The sequence below is a fragment of the Narcine bancroftii genome, chromosome 2 (genome assembly GCF_036971445.1).
Source record: "Narcine bancroftii isolate sNarBan1 chromosome 2, sNarBan1.hap1, whole genome shotgun sequence".
In the NCBI taxonomy this organism is placed as follows: domain Eukaryota; kingdom Metazoa; phylum Chordata; class Chondrichthyes; order Torpediniformes; family Narcinidae; genus Narcine; species Narcine bancroftii.
In genome coordinates, this window is record NC_091470.1 from 158,558,716 (window position 1) to 158,581,934 (window position 23,219).

At 40.4% G+C, this 23,219-nt stretch overlaps 2 protein-coding genes across 3 annotated transcripts in view; one reads left to right on the forward strand and one right to left on the reverse strand.

Moving 5' to 3' along the window:
• Nucleotides 1–7,094, reverse strand: part of clcnk (chloride channel K) — a 73,346-nt gene extending 66,252 nt beyond the window's left edge. The window contains exon 1 of the mRNA XM_069918886.1: nt 7,025–7,094. The gene's annotated coding sequence lies outside the window, so the exon portion shown is untranslated. The remainder of the gene's footprint in view (nt 1–7,024) is intronic.
• plekhm2 (pleckstrin homology domain containing, family M (with RUN domain) member 2) overlaps nt 7,095–23,219 on the forward strand; it is a 68,365-nt gene continuing 52,240 nt past the window's right edge. For both annotated transcript variants that reach the window (XM_069918877.1, XM_069918878.1), the window contains exons 1-3: nt 7,095–7,254; nt 20,990–21,096; nt 22,902–23,011. In XM_069918877.1, the coding sequence (XP_069774978.1) occupies nt 7,195–7,254; nt 20,990–21,096; nt 22,902–23,011 (277 nt within the window). In that variant the 5' untranslated portion in view covers nt 7,095–7,194. The remainder of the gene's footprint in view (nt 7,255–20,989; nt 21,097–22,901; nt 23,012–23,219) is intronic.

Genomic DNA, 23,219 nt, shown 5'->3' on the forward strand with positions numbered 1-23,219 from the left:
TCAGCAAAAGGAAATACGTCAGGAAAATAAATGTCCTAAGCAAAATAAAAACAGAGGAACATAATTAAAGTCGAGTGTGAAAGATTGAAAAATGAGGATAACCCCATTAACAATTTTTTTAAAAAGTACTGAATAATAACCGGACTTAAAAAACGATATAAGCAGAGAAAGTAATTTGTGATTAAAGGAGACCAACTAGCTAAACATACTGTAGATAGTAAGAAAAACTTTGAGATCCTGAATCAAAGGTGTAACGGCAAAATATCAACAAACCAAAGTTATCAGAACAGACTTTAAAGAAAGATAATCCTTTGACCAAGCTTCTTTGAAGAAGAGATCAAACGGGAAGTTGTTGGAAGCATAATTGTTGGAGTCAACTCAGCTTCAATTCGAAGTAAATATCTTTAAAAAGCAAGATATGAGAGCAGAGAAAGGCGATTGAAGAGAATGAGAGGGAAACGGAAAAACTGAATCCACAGGAGAAAGAGATGCCAGAGATATGCCAGTCCCTTCCCCTCTGCCGTCAAATTTCTGACTGAACAATGAACCATACACAAAACCCCTCTTTGTCTTTTTCATTTTCTTGCGCTATTTTTTATTTATTTTGTAATGTGGTTTATATAAGCGCTTGTGGGGCTGCCGCAAAGCAATGAATTTCGTGACATGTTCATGACAACAAATTCTGATTCTGGTTTTGAGATATACAAGGCCAGAAGGGCAGTTCCTTTGTAAAGCATCAAACATGCATCTATATTCAGCCTCAACAGTAATGACTCTGGCTAAACAAGATGACAGTTTTGGCAGCAGATTTTTTTCCCCTGTAAACTATCAACTTGCTGATGACCCTTGTTAATTTCATAAACAACAGTTGTTTTGGATTTGGAGGGGAGCGGGGGGAGGGAAATGGTACAGCGAGGCAGTCCTTGACATGGCTATGTCACCTCCAAACAGCATTCATCGCACTTACTGAACTCATTCCGAAATTCTAAGCACGTTACTACTGCCTGTTTAAGAACATCATTGCCTCAACCTTGTCATTATGAAAAAATGCAGCAGAAATGTTCTTCTAAAGTTTATCACCTGGGATTTCAAAATGAAATATCATGGCAATTATATCAGTCCCTTTGACATGGGCCAACATGCTATCAACAATATGTTTAACAATAAATTTACAGATGCACAGGACCAGTGGGGCAGCATCAGGAGATAGAACTGTGAGAATTGCGAATCTGGAGGAAATGTTCATCCTAATGTCTATTAGAAATGGTTTATCAATCCCCACCCCCGCTGGCTGCTGCCCCTTTCTGACACCATTTTAAATTCCAACCTTCTTGTGTGTCCAGCACTGGTCTTTCTCAATGCGGAGTTATTTTCAGATCCTGACTCACTTATTCCTTACATTATTTTAACATGATGAGCTGCGTTCCCAGAATCCTGCAAGAACGTAGAAGCACAATAGCAGTCTTTTGTATCATGAGACATATTCAAACCCAAGTAGAGAGAAAGGGAGGGTGAGAGAAAAGCAGATGATGATGGCGGGTAACTCCAACTGAGAGCAGAGGATCCAGGGAGAGTGTTAAAGATAATAAATTGGAAAAGTTCCCCATGACCTGCCAAATACTCACAATCAGTTTTATAGAGTTTATCTTGCTGTAAGGATAGAGAAATCTTTATCAATATAATTAAATTAGGTTCAGAAGGCAATTCAGAGCCTGGTTTAAATTTACTGTTAGCCTACTGACTTGCCAGGATACAGATAACTTGGAAAGTGGCAGGAGTTGTCAACACAAGATAATAGGGCAAAACACAAACGTGGTAGAGAAACTCAGCAGGCCATGCAACATCCACAGGAAGTAAAAGGCAACCAACACGAGGATAATAGCCCATGTGCAGCAGTACACCCCCCCCACCCCGACCCCTCATGGAAGCCTCTTGCCCTTCTAATGATCAAGGGCTCTCCAATATCTAACTCTCTCCCTGCCTCTGATCCCAATGGCTCCCTCACCCTGCAACCAGCTGGTCTGCAAATGTGACCAGGTGCTGAACCAGAAACACTACATAAAACACTAAAACCAAAGATCAGGGATTAAATATGGTAACTAGTCACTTCCCAGCCTTGCTGCACTGTATAGATAGGGCTCAGGAACACAAACAGGGATGAGGAGCAGGAACGGAGTCCAGAAACATAGGATCAGGAACAGGACCCAGGAACACAGCACAAGCCGAGGGATCAGCTGTAGATTTATAAGACACAGATCAGGTATAGGGTCCAAGAACACAGGACAACTCAGAGATTAGGTACAGTGACGGGTTCCAGAACAACAGGACGAGTCAAGGGATCAGAGACAGGATTAGAAACAGGAAACAGGAACAGGGTCCAAGAACATAGGACGCCTAAGGGATCAGGATCAGGCTCCAACAACACAGTGCAGGCATGTGGATCAGGAACAGGAATAGAAACAGGAACAGGGTGAAGTATAAGCCAAGGGATCTGGAACAGGATTATAAACAGGGATCAGGAATGGTATGCAACAACATAGGCCACCACAGGGAGGGGAACCGGGATCAAGAAGAGGGCACAAAGAGCAAAAAATTAAAAACACAAAGCTTGGGATGCCTATTTTTAACATTTTGAGACCAATTAGCCACATCGACAGTGAACAGTTAAATGCAGCCTGTTATTTTAGCAGGGGTGCATGCACTACTCTCATCTTGGACACATAATGAAAAATATGAAAGCTCGTTAAGCTTGGAGGAAGTGGAGCATGATGCGCTACATGAGCGGTTTTGCACTAAATTGTGTCATCTCCCGTTGAAGGGAAAGTCTTGCCAAAGGAAAGCAGTTGACAGTACTGTTATATAATGTTCCATGCTCAAAGTTGAAATGTTGTGATGTTGTGCATCTGTCTGACAGTTACATAACAGTATTTTACCAGAAGCCCAACTGCCATCAAATACTCAAAGCAAATGTTGCATGTTTTGAGTCCGCTGTGTTTATGGAACACTTATGTATGAAGACAGCTGGACCTGCACAGCACCAATGTTCTGTTAGATGTCACCCCTTTAAAATTCTTTTGGAGGCCCATGAGTGAGATTGGCTACTCACCCAATAACTGGTCTTCACAATACAAGTGGCCTGCAGGCAGATAAATTTCATCAGGCCTTTCTGACTCAGACCAGGGACAATGCTGTGGAGTCTAGCAATACGAACTATAGGTCCCCTTTAAGTTAACTGGTTTCCTACCCACCACCCCCCCTCACCCCCCACCCTCACTCCCACTCAATTCCCCTTCACTGCGGGCCTCCTTTCAGTCCCCAGCTGACCCGGCATTGATCACAACCCCAGCACCAAGTGTGCAGCATACAAACGTCAGCCTGGTGCAACCTTCACAGGACTCCGTCGCCCACAGCCCAAACCTCACCTCCAAATGGAGCTCCAATAAGCTTCTCACACTCCAAAAGTAGCTCTGTCTTCCCCAGTCCCCTTAAAAACGACTATATTATTGCTTACATCGTACAATATACACCAAAATCCTTATTATTGAACAAATATTTCATAAAAAACTACAATAGCATATTTAATTGAAATAAAAAGAGAATAAATTCAAAAAAGTGATTCCTATGTCTTTCATCATCACAATCCATCCCCCAATGCATGACCAGTGCACACACACAGACATGAATCCTCCACTTGCTTTCAATAGCCAAAGTAGAAGTTCATGTACATGAATCTGAACCATGGGAATGGTACATAATAGAATACTGCAGCAGAGACCTTAATTACTAAAATCTCCATCTGGTACGATTTTAAACTGCCTTTCAAAGCACAGAACAATTTCTGAGCTAATTTTCAGTATGTGCTTGGATGTTTCTGGGTGCCCTTTGATGCTAAAGCATCACTCATATGAACATATTTAAGTACCATGTATAGATGAAGCTGCCCCAGTACATAAAACACTCATAAAAATTAAGAATAATTAAGACACCGCAAAGAGAAAAAAGGATTATAATATGAAAGGAAGAGAAAAATACTATTCACAGTATTTTTGGGTTCAAGCTTATATAAGGTGTCAAAAAAAGGTGATTTTCAAATGAATCTGAATGGAGAGTTATCAAAACAATTCCAAAATTCAGTGAGGAGGCCTCCAGAGGTTCTATCAGTACATGAAAGGCTGTATTTCTTGCTCAGAGATCTTTTGGCCATGGCCTTAGTCATCTCCTCACCCAATACCCAAGTAGGATATCTTCCAAGCAGGAATCCTTGGAAAGAGGTCAGGAGTAGGACAATAGAAAGGAGCAGCTAATGAGTACAAGGTGAGGGAATGAAGAGTAGAATCTTCTTTGTCTCACAAGGATACTGTCACTCATCGCTCCCAGTATCCATGAGCAACATGGCAGAGTAGCACCTATCCCTCTGACCTCTGCATCTTTTGTGCTCAACTCTCTGCTGGAGACATTGCATCCAAATGCCAGGCTGGAAATACATTTAGTGGCTGAAATACTGAGGTAGACAGAGAGTTTATATGTTAGTGTGCACAAATATACGGTATTTTCTGTCAGGTCATCGTCAATTATATCATAAAGGCATATCCCAATTTTCTTCCTGTGCTGCACATTATTCTAGAACCAAGTTGGAATGTATTGCTGAGACCACAGATACCAGTATTATAAATACATGGAACTGACCCCAACAGTCAATTTATCATTAATGGAAGGTGAGACATTGCCTCTATTCCTGACCAGTGTTTACTGTTGCTTAGTAACATCACACAACATTATTTCTCATCTTAGGTAGTCCTTTGGGATCTGGGATGACTAGCTTTGACTCCATTTCTGTGCTTTACAAGGCAATTGAAGATTCCAATATGGGATCCGCAGACTTTGTGTGCATGCGTGCGTGCGTGCGTGCGTGCGTGCGTGTGGAGTGTTTCCAGCATTTGTGGATTTTTGATTTTCACTGCTCACCAGGTGCTCAGGACTGATTCCCTCACTGGTCAGTTTATTGACCTCCCAGGGTATCTAGTCCTCACTTCCAAAATCTCTAATACAGTAAGACCCTGGATTTTACATTAAAGGCCATGTTCTGCATTCTTTGCTTTATTGTAACACTACACCTTGCACATTTATTACCTGCTGAACTTCTGAATTTGTATAGGTTAAGTTACCTGGATGGAATGCAAAATAACATTTTTCACTGTTTCTCAGTCTACATGTCAAAAAAATAAATTAATTCAAAGATCAGTCGTGATGATGGAACAGTCCCCATGGATTAATGGCCTGATCCTACTTTTCTTGGATTCTTTCTCTTTGAAGAATTTGTTGCCAGTACACCTACCCCCTTCAGGAGGCAACAACCAAAGACAAAGTACAGCAATAAATGAAAATGTTAGGAATCTCCTGGTGGGTCTGTGACCTGGTCCAGCAAGTAGCTGAACCGTTTAATGAAGGTGCATATTTGAAACGTAGTTTGCATTGGCAATTATTTATTAAAGAAAATGCAGATGCGGAAAATCTGAAATTTAATCTGGAAACACTCACCTGATTTAACTACTTTTCATGGAGAGAGAAAAATAGAGGTCAAAAACATTTGGTTAGAAACTAGCTTGCAGAAGGCAACTTAAAACTACCTCTCTTTCCAAACTGGCAAAGAGCCTTCTTCCAAAAAAAATACCGATGTTTTCATACTTCTATCTCTTCATTGCGTTAATATTTCAGATAGATTTTGTTTGGTGTTAAATAAAGGCGCTAAACAGTAAAGATTGGCTCCATGCTATTGCATGGTATGCACTCATTTCCACTTGGATCTACATTTATTGATGTTCAGAATTGTTCTGCGCTGGAATATTTTTCATGGTTCAATATGCAGTCAAATTATATACTGAGGAGCTCCCAGCAATAATCTGTAAACCAAGTAACCAGTGAGTATCTTAACAGAGATGATACACTGCTTGTGGTAAAAGCACAATGTTGGAGAAACTCAGCAGGTCAAACAGTGTACTTTCTGATGCAAAGATAAAGAGCCTTTCTTTCATCTTATCTTGAAGGGCTCAAGCCTGAAACATTGGTTATGTATCTTTATCTTTTCTATATAAAGTACACTGTTTGACCTAAAAACACAAAATGCTGGAGAAGCTCAGCAGGTCAGTGTCCTTTATGTAGCAAAGGCAAAGATACATAACTGACTTTTCGGGCTTGAGCCCCTCATCAAAGTATGAGAAAATGTTGGCAAGCGTCCGAACAAAAGAATAGGAGGGGGAAGGGGGGGGTGTCAAAGCAGGAGATGATAGGTGGAGAAAGGAGGGAGGGGACAGCAGCAATGAGGGCAGTGTGGATGAAAGAACTGGAAAGACAGTAAAAAGTGGGGGGGGGGGGGGGGGGAGGGAAAAGAAAAGGCAAGCAGGCTTAATGGAAAGTAGTAAAGTCAATGTTCATGCCATGCAACTGGAGGATGCCCAGATAAGGTGTTGTTCCCCAATCTGCGGGTGTTCTAGGTGGGACAGTACATAAGGCCATGGACAGACATGGGAGCGCGGGACTGTGACACAGAATTGAAGTGGGAGGCCACTTTGGATGGAGGCACTGAGCGAAGCGATCTCCCAGTCTGAGAGGACCACAAAGAGTGCACCGGACGCAGTAAATAAGCCTGGAGTAAATAAGCTAGGGCGGAATCTTTGACCACCTGGGCCGGGTGGCACAGTGCCCGCTTCTGCTGGTGAGGGAGGCCGAGGGGGCCACAGTCTGGCAAAGATCTGTGTAGAATAGGGAATCTGGATGTGCAAGTGACCTGCTCAGTTTCTCCAGCAATGTGTTTTTATTTTAATCACTGCATCTGCAGACTGCACCAACATAAAACATAGTTTTAGAGTAAGCTCAATTGCACCATCTGGAGGTCAAAAAATAAACAGTGGTTTATTTTGACCAGCTGGTTCGTTGTCATCCAGTTTCCCCCCCCACCCACCCCATTGCAGAGTAATTAAGAATGAATGAATGACAGACTAAGCGCGGCCTCAGAAGGTCTTATTACTTGCGTGTCAATCACAACGGCGAGCCCCGCCCCTGTGGTCCTCACGCCGTCCCAGGCAGCGCGGAGCCGGCGTCCCTGTGGTGCCGTCACTTCCGGCAGGCGGTGCTGCCCACGGGGGATCTGGTGATGAGGGCAGATCAGTGGCGGTTGAGGATGCGTCCACTTCAAGAATGGAGCCCCTGCAAGTGAAGGATCGGATCCTGGAGAACATCTCGCTGTCGGTGAAGCAGGTGAGAGGCCAGGGCGGAATCTTTGACCGTCTGGGCCGGGTGGCGCGGTGCCCGCTTCTGCTGGTGAGGGAGGGCCACAGCCTGGCAAAGATCCCTGTAGAATAGGGAGCCGGTCATTATGATTTTTTTTATTTAGGGCAGTTCCACGGTTTTGGGATCACATTTCAAGGTCTTGATCATTTTTCCAGAAAAACTTGACCATTGGGAGTGAAGTGGAATGTTCCACTTTTTTTTCAGCAGTAATTCACTGTAAAAATGACCAAAAAGTCTGTAAAAGATGATGCCTTTTCTGTTGAGCAGGTTGGAAAATGCTGAGCAATTATTGGAGAACACTGGAATAAAACGTGAAAGTGCAGTCACTGTGATTGAAGTAAAAACACAACGCTGGAGGAACTCAGCAGGTCAAACAGCATACTTGTGTATCAAATAGAAAGGGGCATAACTTGTGTTCTTTCAGCATCAAACCTGAAATATTGGTGATGTATTGTTAACTGTGCTCAATAAAGTACACGGTTTGACCTGCTTGAGTTTCCCCAGCATTGAGTTGTTAATTAGAAAACATTGTTGTAAATGCTACATAAGTTATAAAATGGTTCTTAGTCGTTAAAAGTTTTTTTTTTTAATTGCTGCAAATGTTCAACAGGACAGTCAACATCTGTGGAGGGAAAAAAAAACATTCAAATTTTCAGTCAGTGGCAGCATTGACAGCTATTTTTGTCAAAATCGGGGGACGGGGGGGCAAATCTTCAGAATTATGGGTTGCCTGTTTAACCCCTCTCAGAGGGGTTATCAAATTAGAATTTTCTACCTCTGAGGTGAAATCTTTGGGGATGCTAAAGGTTGTCAACATCCCCGAGGATCTGTCCTGGAGCCTCCATGTATTTTTTAATTTTTCGCACGATGAACCATATGAATCAAAATACACACAAACATGTCCCTCTTGAAGATAGACAGTGTCTTTTTCTTCCCTCCTTCCCACCCCCCTCCAAACCCATTAAATGTTCAACAATAAACCCATTAAACAATGTCATCACACAATGAAAATAAACAAGAAAATTGTGTCATCTACTGTTACACACTGGGCCAGTTCATTTTGTCTTCTCATTTTATCATTTTAGGGGGTGGAGGTCCACGGTAGGCCCTCTCTGTAATGTTCCATGTACGGTTCCCAAATTTGTTCAAATAATGTGACTTTATTTTTTAAATTATATGTTATTTTTTCCAATGGAATACATTTATTCATTTCCATGTATCATTGCTGTACACTCAGGCTCTGTTCTGATTTCCAAGTTGACATTATACATTTTTTTGCTAAAGCTAAGGCTTTCATAATAAATCTTTTTTGCACTTCAGCCAGTTTGAGGCCAAATTCTTTACTTCTTATATTACTTAGAAGAATGATCTCTGAATTTTTTGGTATGTGATTTTTATTTAATATCTGATTTAGATCTTCCCAAAGCTTTTCCACTTTCTCACATGCCCAAATTGCATGTACTGTTGTTCCCATTTCCTTCTTACAGCAAAAACATCTATCTGATAATGTTAGATCCCATTTATTTAACTTTTGGAGCGTGATATATAGCCTGTGTAACCAATTTTATCATTTGTAACCTATTATATTTCTCATAGTTCCGGAGCATAACTTTTCCCATATTTCATTTTTTATCTTTATGTTTAGATCTTTTTCCCCACTTTTGTTTGGGTTTATAGCTTATTTCATCATTTTCTTTCTCTTGCAGCTTGATGTACATGTTTGTTATAAATCTTTTAATTATCATTGTGTCTGTGATCACATTCCAGAAGCTGCTTCCTTCTGGTAATCTCAGTCTGCTTCCCAATTTGTCCTGTAAGTAGGTTTCAGTTGGTGGTATGCAAACATTGTACCATGAGTTATTCCATATTTTTACTTCATCTGTTCAAATGATATTAAATTATTTTCCAAAAAACAATTTTCTATTCTTTTAATTCCTTTTCTATCCCATTCTCTAAAGGAAAGGTTATCTATTGTGAAAGGGATTGGTTGATTTTGCATCAATAATAATTTTGGTGTTTGGTAATGGTACTGGTGAACTTCTATATTGCACCAGTTTTTCATCCCACTTATAAAGTATATGTTCTGGTACCTTCTCCCCTATCTTATCTAGCACTATCCTGGTCCAATCTGGTTTTTCCCTTGTTTGATAAAAATCTGATCGATATCTTAATTGTTTTGCTCTATAATAATTTTTAAAGTTTGTTAGCTGCAAACCACCTTGTTTGTACCATTCTGTTAATTTATCTAGCGCTATCCTCGGTTTTCCCCCTTTCCATAAGAATTTCCTTATTATTCTCTTTAGTTCATTGAAGAATTTCTCTGTTCTGTGAATTGGTAACGATTGAAATAGGTATTATATCCTTGGGAAGATATTCATTTTAATGCAATTTACCCTTCCTATCAGTGTTAGTGGTAAATCTTTCCAAGGTTCTAAGTCCTCTTGTATTTTCTTCATTAATGGCTGATAATTTAATTTGTATAGATGGCCTAAATTATTATCTAATCTAATACCTAGGTATCGGATTGCTTGTGTTTGCCATTTAAATGGTGATTCTTTTCTAAACTCTGTGTAATTCACATTATTCATTTGCATCACTTCACTTTTATTTGTGTTGATCTTGTACCCCAATATTTCTTCATATTCCTTCAATTTCTTGCGTAATTTTTTTTATTGATATTCTGGTTCTGTTAAGTATACTATGATGTCATCTACAAATAAACTGATTTTATATTCCTTCTCTTTTATTTTTATCCCTTTAATTTTATTTTCTGTTCTTATCAGCTCTGCCAATGGTTCTATTGCTAAAGCGAACAGTGAGGGAGATAGTGGACATTCCTGCCTAGTTGACCTGCTTAATTTAAATTGGTTCGATTATATATCCATTTACTGTCACCTTCGCCATTGGTCCCTTATATAATGCTTTAATCCAATTAATATATTTCTCTGGTAGGTTGAACCTCTGTAATACTTTGAATAAATAATTCCATTCTACCCTGTCAAAGGCTTTCTATGCATCTAAAGCAACAGCCACTGTTGGTATCTTATTTCCTTGTACTGCATGGATTAAGTTAATGAACTTACAGACATTGTCCGTTGTTCGTCTTTTCTTAATAAATCCAGTTTGATCTAGTTTTACTATTTTTGATACACAGTCGGCTAATCTGTTTGCTAATAGTTTTGCTATTATCTTATAATCTGAGTATAAGTAGAGATATTGGTCTATACGATGCTTTCCCTGTCTTTGGTATTACTGTAATTATTGCTGTTTTACTTGAATCTGGGTAGTTTTGTGTTTCTTCTATTTGGTTCATTACTTCCAGGAGAGGAGAAATTAATAACTCTTTAAATGTTTTATAGAATTCTATTGGGAATCCATCCTCTCCAGGCGTTTTATTGTTCGGTAGCTTTTCTAATACATCCTGTATTTCCTCTATTTCAAATGGTTTTATCAATTTGTTTTGCTCCTCTTCTTGCAATTTCGGTAGTTAAATTTTAGCTAAAAACTCATCTATTTTGTCTTCTTTCCCTTCGTTCTCAGTTCGGTATAATTGCTCGAAGAATTCCTTGAAGTTTTCATTGATCTCTGTTGGGTTATGCGTAATTTGTTTGTCCTTTTTCCTTGATGCCAATACCGTTCTTTTAGCTTGTTCTGTTTTAAGCTGCCAGGCTAGTATTTTGTGGGGTTTTTTTTCTCTCCTAGTTCATAATACTTCTGCTTTATTTTCATTATGTTCTTCTCCACCTTATACGTTTGTAATGTTTCGTATTTTTATTTTTTTGTCTGCTAATTCTCTTTTTGTTGTATTTTCCCTTGTTGATTGTTCTTTTTCTGTACTTACTATTGCCCTTTCCAGCTGTTCTATTTCCCGATTGTAGTCCTTTTTCATCTTAGTTACATAACTTGTTATCTGCCCTCTGATGAAGGCTTTCATTGCATCCCATAATATAAATTTGTCTTTCACTGATTCCATATTTATTTCAAAGTACATTTTAATTTGGCACTCAATAAATTCTCTAAATTCCTGTCTTTTAAGTAGCATGGAGTTTAATCTCCATCTATATGTTCTTGGTGGGCTGTCCTCCAGTTCTATTGCTAATAACAGGGGTGAATGATCAGATAATAATCTAGCTTTATATTCCGTTTTCCTAACTCTCCCTTGGATATGGGCTGACAACAGGAACAGGTCAATCCTTGAGTATGTTTTATATCTACTTGAATAATATGAGTATTCCTTCTCCTTTGGTTGTTGTCTCCTCCATATATTCCAAAAGTTGCATTTCCTGTATTGATTTAACCATAAATTTGGCTACTTTGTTCTTTTTGCTTGTCTTTTGTCCAGTTTTATCCATCTTTGAATCCAAATTAAGGTTAGTCCCCTCCTATCAATATATTCCCCTGCGTATTGTTAGGTCTGCTTTGTTCATGAATGAGTGAGACAAACACCAGACTGAGTCGAAATCAGGGTTCTTTGTTCTTTATTACCGGATTGTAACACTTGCAACTAACCATGTTAGTCGGAGAATGCATTCTGCCGTTATCAGCAAAATGGTGATTTTTTTATACCCTTGGATACGTGCTTAGAACATCATCATATCATTACTTGTCCAATGACTAAAACTGTTGCTATCCTTTCCCTGCTAGCTTCCTGCCTCTCAATCCATCAATGTCTCTCTTATCTTGTAAGTACAAGGATGCATTCACATCTTGTTACAGCCCTGTACAGGGTAACTCCTTACACATTCCCATCTCATAATGTTTTACCTTACAGTATCTACAATCTTCAAAAAAATATCTTGCATAAACTTTTGATCCTCTTCATTAGGTGCATATATATTGACCAAGTTCCAGAGTTCTGAATATATCTGACACTTTATCATTATACATCTCCCTGCTGGATCTATTATTTCCTCCTCTATTTTGATTGTTACATTTTTATTGATTAATATAGCTACACCTCTGGCTTTTGAATTATATGATGCTGCCGTTACATGTCCTACCCAGTCTCTCCTTAATTTCTGGAGCTTCCATGTTGATACAGTCGCAAAGAAGGCTCACCAGCAGCTATTCCTCTTGAGGAGATTCGGTATATCACTCAAACTTCTACGGGTAGACAGTAGAAGGTTTCTTCACTGTCTGGTACAAAGGTGCCAACGCTCAGGACAAGAAAAAAACTCCAGAGGGTTCTTAACTCGGCCTGTGACATCACAGACACCAGACTTCACTCCATCGAGGACATCTACAAGAGGTGGTGTCTTAAGACAGCAGCCTCTATCCTCATCACCCAGGCCATGCCCTCTTCACTCTGCTACTATTGGGATAAAGGTACAGAAGCCTAAAGATGAGCACTTGGCCAATGAACCAAAGGCCCTGCCTTCCTTTGACTTTTCATGCTCTATTATTTTTTTGGTAAGGTGGTTTATATGAATGTTTGCGCTGTGATCCTGCCGCAAAACAAATTTTGCATTTAGTTCATGACAATACATTCTGATTCTGAAATAAATATTGACAAACATTTTAACTATAAAGGAAATGGGGAGTGGGGTGAGGCATAATATTGAATGGTGAACCATTTTTGAGAAAAAAAATTGGTCTACTCTAGCTACCGTTTCTTGATGTTAGAAATGAAGGATATTGCAGTGAAAAATCGTGGATGAGATGGGTAGAACAGTGGTGTGAACGTCTGTGAATTAAGATACAGGCCACGGTCTATTGAATGACATGAATGGTGGTGCTGGGTGAAAGAGGCTGGTGAAGGAATAAGTGGAGGAGACTGACTGAGGATATGAATTAAGCTTGATATATGAGAAGAGGGGAGTAGTAAAACTGGTGAAATATAAGGCAACTCAAATGGGTGACTTGTGAAATTATTTAATACTGACTGGAGGATTCTTTAAGCTTGCATGGTGGCTGTTGGAACAAAGGAGACTAAAGACCTGTTGGAATGGGATGGAGAATTAAAGTGATTGATAACTGGAAGTAGAAAGTCAATTGTGAATGGAACAGAGGTGACCAGCAAAACATTCATTTGATCTCTCCAATGCAAAGGAGACCACATTGTAAGTCAAATTTGCAGTATAATAAATTGGAAGAAGTACAAGTAAATGGTAGCTTTGCTTGAAAAAGTGTTTGGATCATTGGGCAATGGGAAAGGATGAAGTTCAAGGGCCAGCGATGAACATTTTGTGATTGTCATGAGGAGAGTTGCTGTTGGTAGTGTGACAGAGTATATAGAAATGTTTTTGGGAGATAAATTGGGAAAGGTTTGTTGGAGTAGGTCATATGCAAACACTTTAAAACTGATCTTATTTGAAATACTGGTGACATAGTAGCTTGTCACACCTTTTTCACTCTCACACACACTTGGTCGAAGCCCTTGTGGTTCATGCAAGATGAGAGGTCTGGCTGTCTAATGTTTCATTTGGAATAGGAAAAATAGAAAGGAACTCTTTGGTGACCTGAAAGAAAGAGGTTATCATCTGGAGAACCCTGAAGGGGCAAGTTTTGTCAGCAGAACACTGAAGTGGCTGATGGAAGTAAATCAGTTGTGGGTGTCCAGCGAACAACAAATCTCTCTGAAAAATCTTCCTGAGCAGTAACCATTTACCTTTCAGGCACCAAAGCCTGGTGAACTTCATGAATGTTAAAATCTGTGCACAGTATAAGAATTGCCTGCAACCAGTGAATTTGGAGGAATGAGAAGTGAGATTGCACTGTTAAACAAGAACTTTTCAGAACTTACACATGTGTAAGCTTGCACATTCTAAGCATACACGTGTGCTTAGAATTAGAAGGGGTTAAGTTAGGTTAGTTAAGTCAATAGTGATAAGTTGAAGTGTGATTCTGTTTTCATTTTTAAAGATAATTAGAAGCAACTTTTGTTTCCGTAACCATTTGTCTTGGTGAATATCTATTGCTGCTGGGTTTTGGGGTCCTTTGGGCTCGTAACATTACATTGACAGTAACCATTTCCTTTTGTGTCTGAAGCCACATCCAGGCACCTTCCAGCCTGCCAATCAGGAGTGAGCCCACCAGCCAGAGCATGCACTCCCATTGGCCAGCACCCTGCTGAGTAGGGCAGGCTATCGAACTGCAGCACTTCTGTTTTACTCTCTTTGCCATGTGGTTGCAGGTAACCAGGGTATCGTTGTAGACACAGCATTGTAGCTGCTCTCCCAATTATCAGGGGCACAGGAGTGTGTCTACCCCTGTAGGTAACCCACGTGTTGAGTACCTCTGTAGTCGGAATTCCCTCTTTCCCTATGGGCCTATTCCATGGTTTGAAGCCGGGTTACTTTCCCCCTCTCCTCCCGGAACTACTACTGAATGCATTCTCCAGAATGGAGGACCATAGCCTTCCCAAGATCGTGTTATATGGCGAGCTCTCCACTGGCCTCCGTGACAGAGGTGCACCAAAGAAGAGGTACAAGGACTGCCTAAAGAAATATCTTGGTGCCTGCCACATTGACCACCGCCAGTGGGCTGATATCGCCTCAAACCGTGCATCTTGGCGCCTCACAGTTTGGCGGGCAGCAACCTCCTTTGAAGAAGACCGCAGAGCCCACCTCACTGACAAAAGGCAAAGGAGGAAAAACCCAACACCCAACCCCAACCAACCAATTTTCCCCTGCAGCTGCTGCAACCGTGTCTGCCTGTCCCGCATCGGACTTGTCAGCCACAAACGAGCCTGCAGCTGACGTGGACATTTTCCCCTCCATAAATATTCGTCCGCGAAGCCAAGCCAAAGAAAGAAAGACTTTGCTTTTAGCTGTTAATTGCTCCTGATCTGCCTCTGTGTTGCTGGATGAGCCAGCCTTTTCATTTCGGTATTAATAAATCCTTTAGTTATACATTCCCTGTGTCTGGACTCGTTTCCTTTTGAACCCCAAATGAATTTCAACACAATATCATTTGAATATGTTTGTGGGTTAGTTAGAGTACCAATTTAAACCGGCATCACCTACGGCTCCTAGAACGTTTCCATTAGCGCTGTCTCCGCTCCATCCTCAACATTCATTGGAATGACTTCATCACCAACATCGAAGTACTCGAGCTGGCAGAATCCACGCTGCTGAAGACCCAACTGCGCTGGGTGGATCACGTCTCCAGAACACCCAACCCCAACCCATCAATTTTCCCTTGCAACCGCTGCAACCATGCCTGCCTGTCCCGCATCGGACTTGTCAGTCACCCACAAGCCTGCAGCAGATGTGGACATACCCCTCCATAAATCTTTGTCCGCGAAGCCAAGCCAAAGAAGAAGAGTACCAATCATTGATGCTTTACAGTCTTTGTAGTTGTCAGAATTGTGTTGGCCCTAACAAACTGACATTGGGCAATAAGGATTTAAAAAAAAATCATTCTAAACTACCTCTGGAACTCAACCATTTTTATTAACACCTTTTAAGTAAAGGTTGAGATTACTGGAGCACAGAGTGTTTTCAGTCGTGCCTTTCCAGTCTTGATTTTGGCGTTGTTTGTGTCCTGTTTTATGAAGAATGTTAATTCTGGAAGAGTTTTTGGACATAATGTGTCAATTTCAAGAACTCCCAGCTCAGGACAACAGAGGTTGAATGGAGAGTAAAGATCCTATGTATTGTTTCCTGAAATTTAATAACAAACCGGTGTGACCGAAATTGAAAATAAATTAAACATCACATCCTATAACCCCCCCTTCTCTCCCCCCCCACCCCCCCACAAGGTTGGTTATAGTGAGGATTAAATGCACAATAAAAGGATCTGTACTTTGCTACATCGAACTCTCCAGATCAAATGGGTTTGAGAGATTTATTCTGTCCTCTAAGTGTGTCCTAGAGATTAACGACTACTGGTGTCAAAAATTCTTAATTTAACTGAAATGAGATTTGTTGCCTGGCCTCCAGAGAATTGTTTTTTCTATTTAAAATGCTTGTCTTTAACTCTTTTGAGACATATCATTTGTTGTATTTTAATTGCAATTGACCTCCCAAGACTTGTCATTCAACATGGAATGTGGAAATAAAAAATCTGCTGACGCAAAGGCCATTCCAGGTCTTGTGTGTTAAGGATGATACATTACCTTTATTATCAGCAATATCTGTGTGTGCTTTATTTCCAGTGATGATTTTCTATTTGATTTGTAAGTTAACATTATTATGCAGACCCAAGCTTTCAGCTTAACCTTCAGAAGCTCATAGGGTTCTAGGTTTGCTCCTTCGTACGAGAGTGTAAATTAAACTTTATCCTGAATCACAACCACATTGTACCATGTCAGATTGTTGGTCCTGTAGCAGAGTCCTGGTTTGGAGACGACAGCGGAGGGACAACACTTGAGGAATTGCACGGTATTGGAACAAGTCACTGAGGAGCTCAGAAACTTTGAAGAGTGCAGATGAACAATGATAAATTAGGATCAATGAAGTTGATTTCCTACAGAATTTGAGACAAACTATTCTTGCTCTCAAGGAGAATGGAGTGGAGGGTGGCAAGTTCTTGTGAGTTGACATTAGAGGATCTCTCCTGGAACCAGCACATCAAGGCCACTGTGAAAAAGGCAAACTAACTCCTCTGTTTTTCAAGACGTCTGAGAAGAATTGACATCATTGGATTCTCTATAAAACTTCTACAGTGCTCCGACAGGTTGGATGACAACCTGGTTTGGAAACTCAATACCGAGGAATGCAGAAGGCCGCAGGAAGTGGCCAAGTCCATAGTAAAAATGTAAGCAGGCACCCTTCTCCACCCCCCCACCCAATGTTTTGATCGGCGCCTGCCTACATTTTTCTCATGCCTTGACTATATAAAGTCAAGTTGCGTCTGCAGACTTTTGTGTTTTACCTTGCACAGAATCTAGAGTTAAACCAGAAAATCTGCAGATGCTGTGATTGTAGTTTCCCAAAATTGCTGCAGAAACTCAGCAAGTCATGTAACGTTTTTATGTAACAATTCATGGGCACTGACCTCCCGTCCGTCAAGAGCATTTATGTAAGGCACTTTTTCATGGGCTGCAAATATCAGAAAGGACCCTCATTCCCCTGGTCACAATCTCCTCTTATTCATCCCCTCAGGAAGAAAGTACAGAAGCCTGAAGTCCAGTGCCTTCAGGTTCAAGAAAGTTTTTATCCAACAGCTATCAGGCTCTTGAATCTCCCCATACACAAAAACCCAAACAATATCACCCCATGTCATGATAATGAATATGCATGAGATGTATTCACCTGACCGGAAGTCACATGGTATGAGAGAGAGAGAGAAGAACGCGAAATGGAGGAACAATGAAAGCTGGAGAATAAAGACACGGAGATGTTTAACTGGTAAAACCTGCGTTATTAGTGTTACTAACTTCACATTTCGGGCCACAAATGTGACACCCCAGGGCTACTAAAATTGGAATATTTATTTATCTATCCTTCGATATTTAATATCTTATTTTCTATCTTGCTTTTGTGGTAGTTAACTCTTGTAACTGATAGATCTTGCGTACCTGAATTGCAGTGCATTTGTACATAAGTATATTTCAATAAACTTGAATTGGGTATTGAACATACTACTTTGAGGCTTGATGATTGTCACTTGTTTTTCAGCATTCATCTCATCTTCTGGAATTCTCTGGGTAATACATTCCTTGGCTGAGTCATGAATTTTAATTTCCCCCATGGTTACTTCCTAATTCATTTTAGTTTCAAATTTTTCTTTGGCTTGGCTTCGCGGACAAAGATTTATGGAGGGGGTAAATGTCCACGTCAGCTGCAGGCTCGTTTGTGGCTGACAAGTTCGATGCGGGACAGGCAGACACGGTTGCAGGGGAAAATTGGTTGGTTGGGGTTGGGTGTTGGGTTTTTCCTCCTTTGCCTTTTGTCAGTGAGGTGGGCTCTGCGGTCTTCTTCAAAGGAGGTTGCTGCCCGCCAAACTGTGAGGCGCCAAGATGCACGGTTTGAGGTGAGATCAGCCCACTGGCGGTGGTCAATGTGGCAGGCACCAAGAGATTTCTTTAGGCAGTCCTTGTATCTTTTCTTTGGTGCACCTCTGTCATGGTGGCCAGTGGAGAGCTCGCCATATAACACGATCTTGGGAAGGCGATGGTCCTCCATTCTGGAGATGTGACCCACCCAGCGCAGCTGGATCTTCAGCAGCGTGGACTCGATGCTGTCGACCTCTGCCATCTCGAGTACTTTGACGTTAGGGATGAAAGCGCTCCAATGAATGTTGAGGATGGAGTGGAGACAACGCTGGTGGAAGCATTCTAGGAGCCGTAGGTGATGCCGGTAGAGGACCCATGATTCAGAGCCGAACAGGAGTGTGGGTATGACAACGGCTCTGTATACGCTTATCTTTGTGAGGTTTTTCAGTTGGTTGTTTTTCCAGACTCTTTTGTGTAGTCTTCCAAAGGCGCTATTTGCCTTGGCGAGTCTGTTGTCTATCTCATTGTCGATCCTTGCATCTGATGAAATGGTGCAGCCGAGATAGGTAAACTGGTTGACCGTTTTGAGTTTTGTGTGCCCGATGGAGATGTGGGGGGGCTGGTAGTCATGGTGGGGAGCTGGCTGATGGAGGACCTCAGTTTTCTTCAGGCTGACTTCCAGGCCAAACATTTTGGCAGTTTCCGCAAAACAGGACGTCAAGCGCTGAAGAGCTGGCTTCTCCATTAACAATGGCGTGAAGCAAGGCTGTGTTCTCGCACCAACCCTCTTTTCAATCTTCTTCAGCATGATGCTGAATGAACCAAGCCATGAAAGACCTCAACAATGAAGACGCTGTTTACATCCGGTACCGCACGGATGGCAGTCTCTTCAATCTGAGGCGCCTGCAAGCTCACACCAAGACACAAGAGAAACTTGTCCGTGAACTACTCTTTGCAGACGATGCCGCTTTAGTTGCCCAGTTTCAAATAAAGACTTGATAAAAGGCCAGTCGTGTAAAGTAGTTTCTAAGGAATATTTGCTACTCTTTGATTTGGATTTGATGGAGAAGCCAATTTAATGATCAGGAGGAGCCAGAGTTAAATGATTGGTTACTTCTCATGACATAAGTATCACATGATTGTCATTGATTAGAAGAGGCAGTGAGTCAAAGACCTCGTGTCAGAATTTGGCAGAATAATTGGGTGATTCATGAAAATGTCTGCCTGGCAGGCTTCAGGCTTCTGTACCTTCTTCCTGAGGGGATGAATGAGAGGAGATTGTGACCAGGGGAATGAGGGCCCTTTCTGATATTTGCAGCCCATGAAACAGTGCCTTACATAGATGCTTTTGACGGACAGGAGGTCAGTCCCCTCAGGAATTGTTACATTAAAAAAGCTGCATGACTTGCTGAGTTTCTGCAGCAATATTGGGAAACTACAATCACAGCATCTGCAGATTTTCTGGTTTAACTCTAGATTCTGTGCAAGGTAAAACACAAAAGTCTGCAGTCACCAAGATTGAAGTCAAAACACAATGCAGGAGAAACTCCATTTTTGAATGTCAATATTGCATTGTTTTAAATATAGTTGAATAGAATCTGTTGTGGCTTTGCTGATGAGGTTTTCAGATTAAATGAGGCACTCTTGAATTCAGCAAAAGCCACCAGATTAAAGACCATTGTATATCTGATTTGAGGAAAATTGATCGTGGAATTGTCAAATAATCATTGCATTTAATTTTTGTTTATTTTACAGTTGAAACAGACATATAACCATATAACCACTTACAGCACAGAACAGGCCAGTTCGGCCCTACTAGTCCATGCTGTAACAAATCCCCACCCTTCTAGTCCCACTGACCAGTACCCGGTCCATACCCCTGCAGTCCTCTCCTCTCCATGTAACTATCTATTCTTTCCTTAAATGTAACCAATGATCCCGCCTCAACCACGTCTGCCGGAAGCTCATTCCACATCCCTACCACCCGTTGCGTAAAGAAATTTCCTACTCTTGAATTCAATACTCCGATTTATGAAGGCCAACATTCCAAATGCCTTCTTCACCACATCATCTACCTGAGTATCAGCTTTGAGAGTACTATTTACCATCACTCCTAAATCCCTTTGTTGCTCTGCACATCTCAATAACCTACCATTTAATGCATATGACCTATTTAGATTTGCCTTTCCAAAATGTAACACCTCACACTTCTCTGTATTAAATTCCATCAGCCATTTCTCAGCCCACACCTCCAGCCTTCCTAAATCACCTTTTAATCTACAGTAATCTTCCTCGCTGTCTACAACACCACCAATCTTTGTATCATCCGCAAACTTGCTTATCCAATTCTCCACCCCTTCTATGAGGAAAAAAAACTTAGTCGTGAATTATTTTGGGAATTTTTTTAACTTTGTTCCTCATTCCAAGAATGGCACATTTATCCTAATTTGCCAGATGTCCTATTCAAATTGTGCCATATTTCTAAATTGAATCAGTCCTGCAATTGTTTTTATAATATTTGCTTCCACTGCTTGTCCATGCCACTCATTCCCTCAAATAATATTTTCATGGATTTGTGATGGTTTGCATTTGTACAGGTGTGGTTCTGGTTCACTCAAGAAAGTGAAATAGTTGCTTGTTGTACATGGAATCTTTTTGGAATAATAAGTTAAAATGTCTCTAAATTTAACACATTTTTCAAATGTTCCTAATTATTAGGAGTTGATGGTCAGTCTGTTTTAAGTAATCACGAGGGTGCTGGCTCTCCTTTGTTCATGTTGGTATTGAATGATTTGTTTCCTTCTTTATCAACTCCCACTGCAGCTCCAGGGTTACTTTGCTGCCTGTGAAGATGAAACGCCAGCAATTCGAAACCATGACAAGGTTCTACAAAAGCTGTGTGAACACCTGGACCATGCCCTGCTATATGGGTGAGGAAGAACTTCACAAGATTTAGTAGGATGTTACCATAGTTCTTGAGTACATTTCAAAGGAGTTGATCATTTCTTGTGTGCAGTTATTGGATAAGATTACAGTTGAGTTGAACTTTATTCTGATTACTCTTGTGCATTGTGTCCAAGACGATTTCCACGACCAAGTTCATGCTTCCTACTAGCCAGAATGTTGGAATGTTTTATGTGCTAACTTGTTAGTGTACTCAATGGCATATTTTAAGATCATAACCTGCGTCCACATCCACGTTGTAAAACTACTGTGAAGCCTTGCTTCCTAAAATTTCCATACTTCTTTCACGTAAAATTATACAAAAATAACTGAACTACAGTAAGGCTTTTCTTGAGTAATACACAAAAGGGCTGGAGAAGCTCTACAGGCCATGCAGCATCTGTAGGAAGTCAAGGATAACTGATGTTTTAGGCCTGAACCCTTCACTAAGACCTGCTGAGCTTCTCCAGCCCTTTTGTGCATTGCTCAAGCGTCTGCAGTCTTTCCTGTTGAACTTTAAGGTTACTCCTGATATGGTTCCCTTTTCATTTGAAATCCAGCCATCAATTTGGCATATAATTAGATTCATCTCATGCATAAACAGCTGTTTAGAACAAAAGGAGGAGGTACATTTAGTTGAGATCATGAGCTTACATTAATACATAGTTTCACCACACCTTGGTTCTTGATCTTGAAAAAGATCCTGCCAAAAATTATTTGTCTAGAAAAATAGCAAAAGAAGTGTTTAATAATAAATTATGATGACCACAATGCTTTGTTTGCTGAATGTTGGCATCATTAAGTCATCTATCATAGCAATGCCTTTAATATTTCTGACATTTGTACCTGCTAGGTTTTTGTTCTGTCAACAAGGATATATTTTCAGTTAGAAGCAATCTCTTCAATGAATGAAATTTTCCATTAATACTTCGGACTTGGTGTCCCTGTTTTACAGGACCACCACATACTCTGTGTCCTGGTTTTTTTGGGGACTGGTTTTAAACCAAACCACTAGCTGGTTCATATTGGTATTCATTCTGTAGTTTACCCATGGACCCAGTACGATATATATATTATGAAAGATTAAAAGTGGTTGGGGTCCAAAAGAGTTAATCCTTTACTAAATTGAAGCATGTTCTTAAAAAGCTAGTGAGTATCCATAAAAACTTCAAGTCATCTGATTTTTTGTATAAATTAACGCACATCAAAATGGAATGAAGTGTAGTCCTTGAGAAAGTTTCACACAAAACCATTCATTTTTGCATTGCCAAAGCTACAGTCTGAATTTTCAATAACGATTGGTCATTTTTTGAATCTTGTAGGAGCTTCTGAATTATTATGACTATGTAGAAAAATAATTAACAGTTTCATATCAACACATTCCCAGTTCGCGTTTGAGATTTTTGTTTTAATAGCAGTTCCTACTTTCACCTTTTTATTTTGTAGTTGGGAAAGTTGTTGATAATCAGTTGTTGACGATCCACGAATTCCATTGTGTGGTAGGTGCTGGGGCCAAGATCTCAAAATGTGATTATTATAGCTGATACCTCTACAATTTGAACAAAACACGAGTTATGCAGATCCCATCTGCTATTACTGTTCATTTATGCAAAGTTCTAGAATTTGTACAATGCTCAAGGTGTGTGGGTGGGTTCAGCTGGTTCTCATTGATTTTTATGTAAACCTGACAATGACTATTTGTGAAGTAATTCAGGTGTTCCACTGAGATGAAAATTGTTTTAGCCTGTCAATGGAATACTTCTGGTTATTATTGTATTTTATCCCCATCCAGTTTGCAGGATATTTCCTCTGGATATTGGGTGTTGGTTGTGCACTTTACCCGCAGTGATGCAGTGAAGCAGATTGAGGTGTTGCAGCATGTTGCAACAAATCTTGGGCGTAGTAAGTATTGTGCTCTGTAGAGTAATCTACACCATAACTCTTGAGTTTGTAACGTTAATTTTAAAATTAAACTATTTATATTTCCTTGGATATGTATTTTTTCAGTTATTTTTCATCCTTTTTTAAATCTCATGATTTCTCCAACATGGAGCTATCTCAACCATGTATGTCCTGTTGTTAAGTAGTTCACATACATTACCCTTTACAG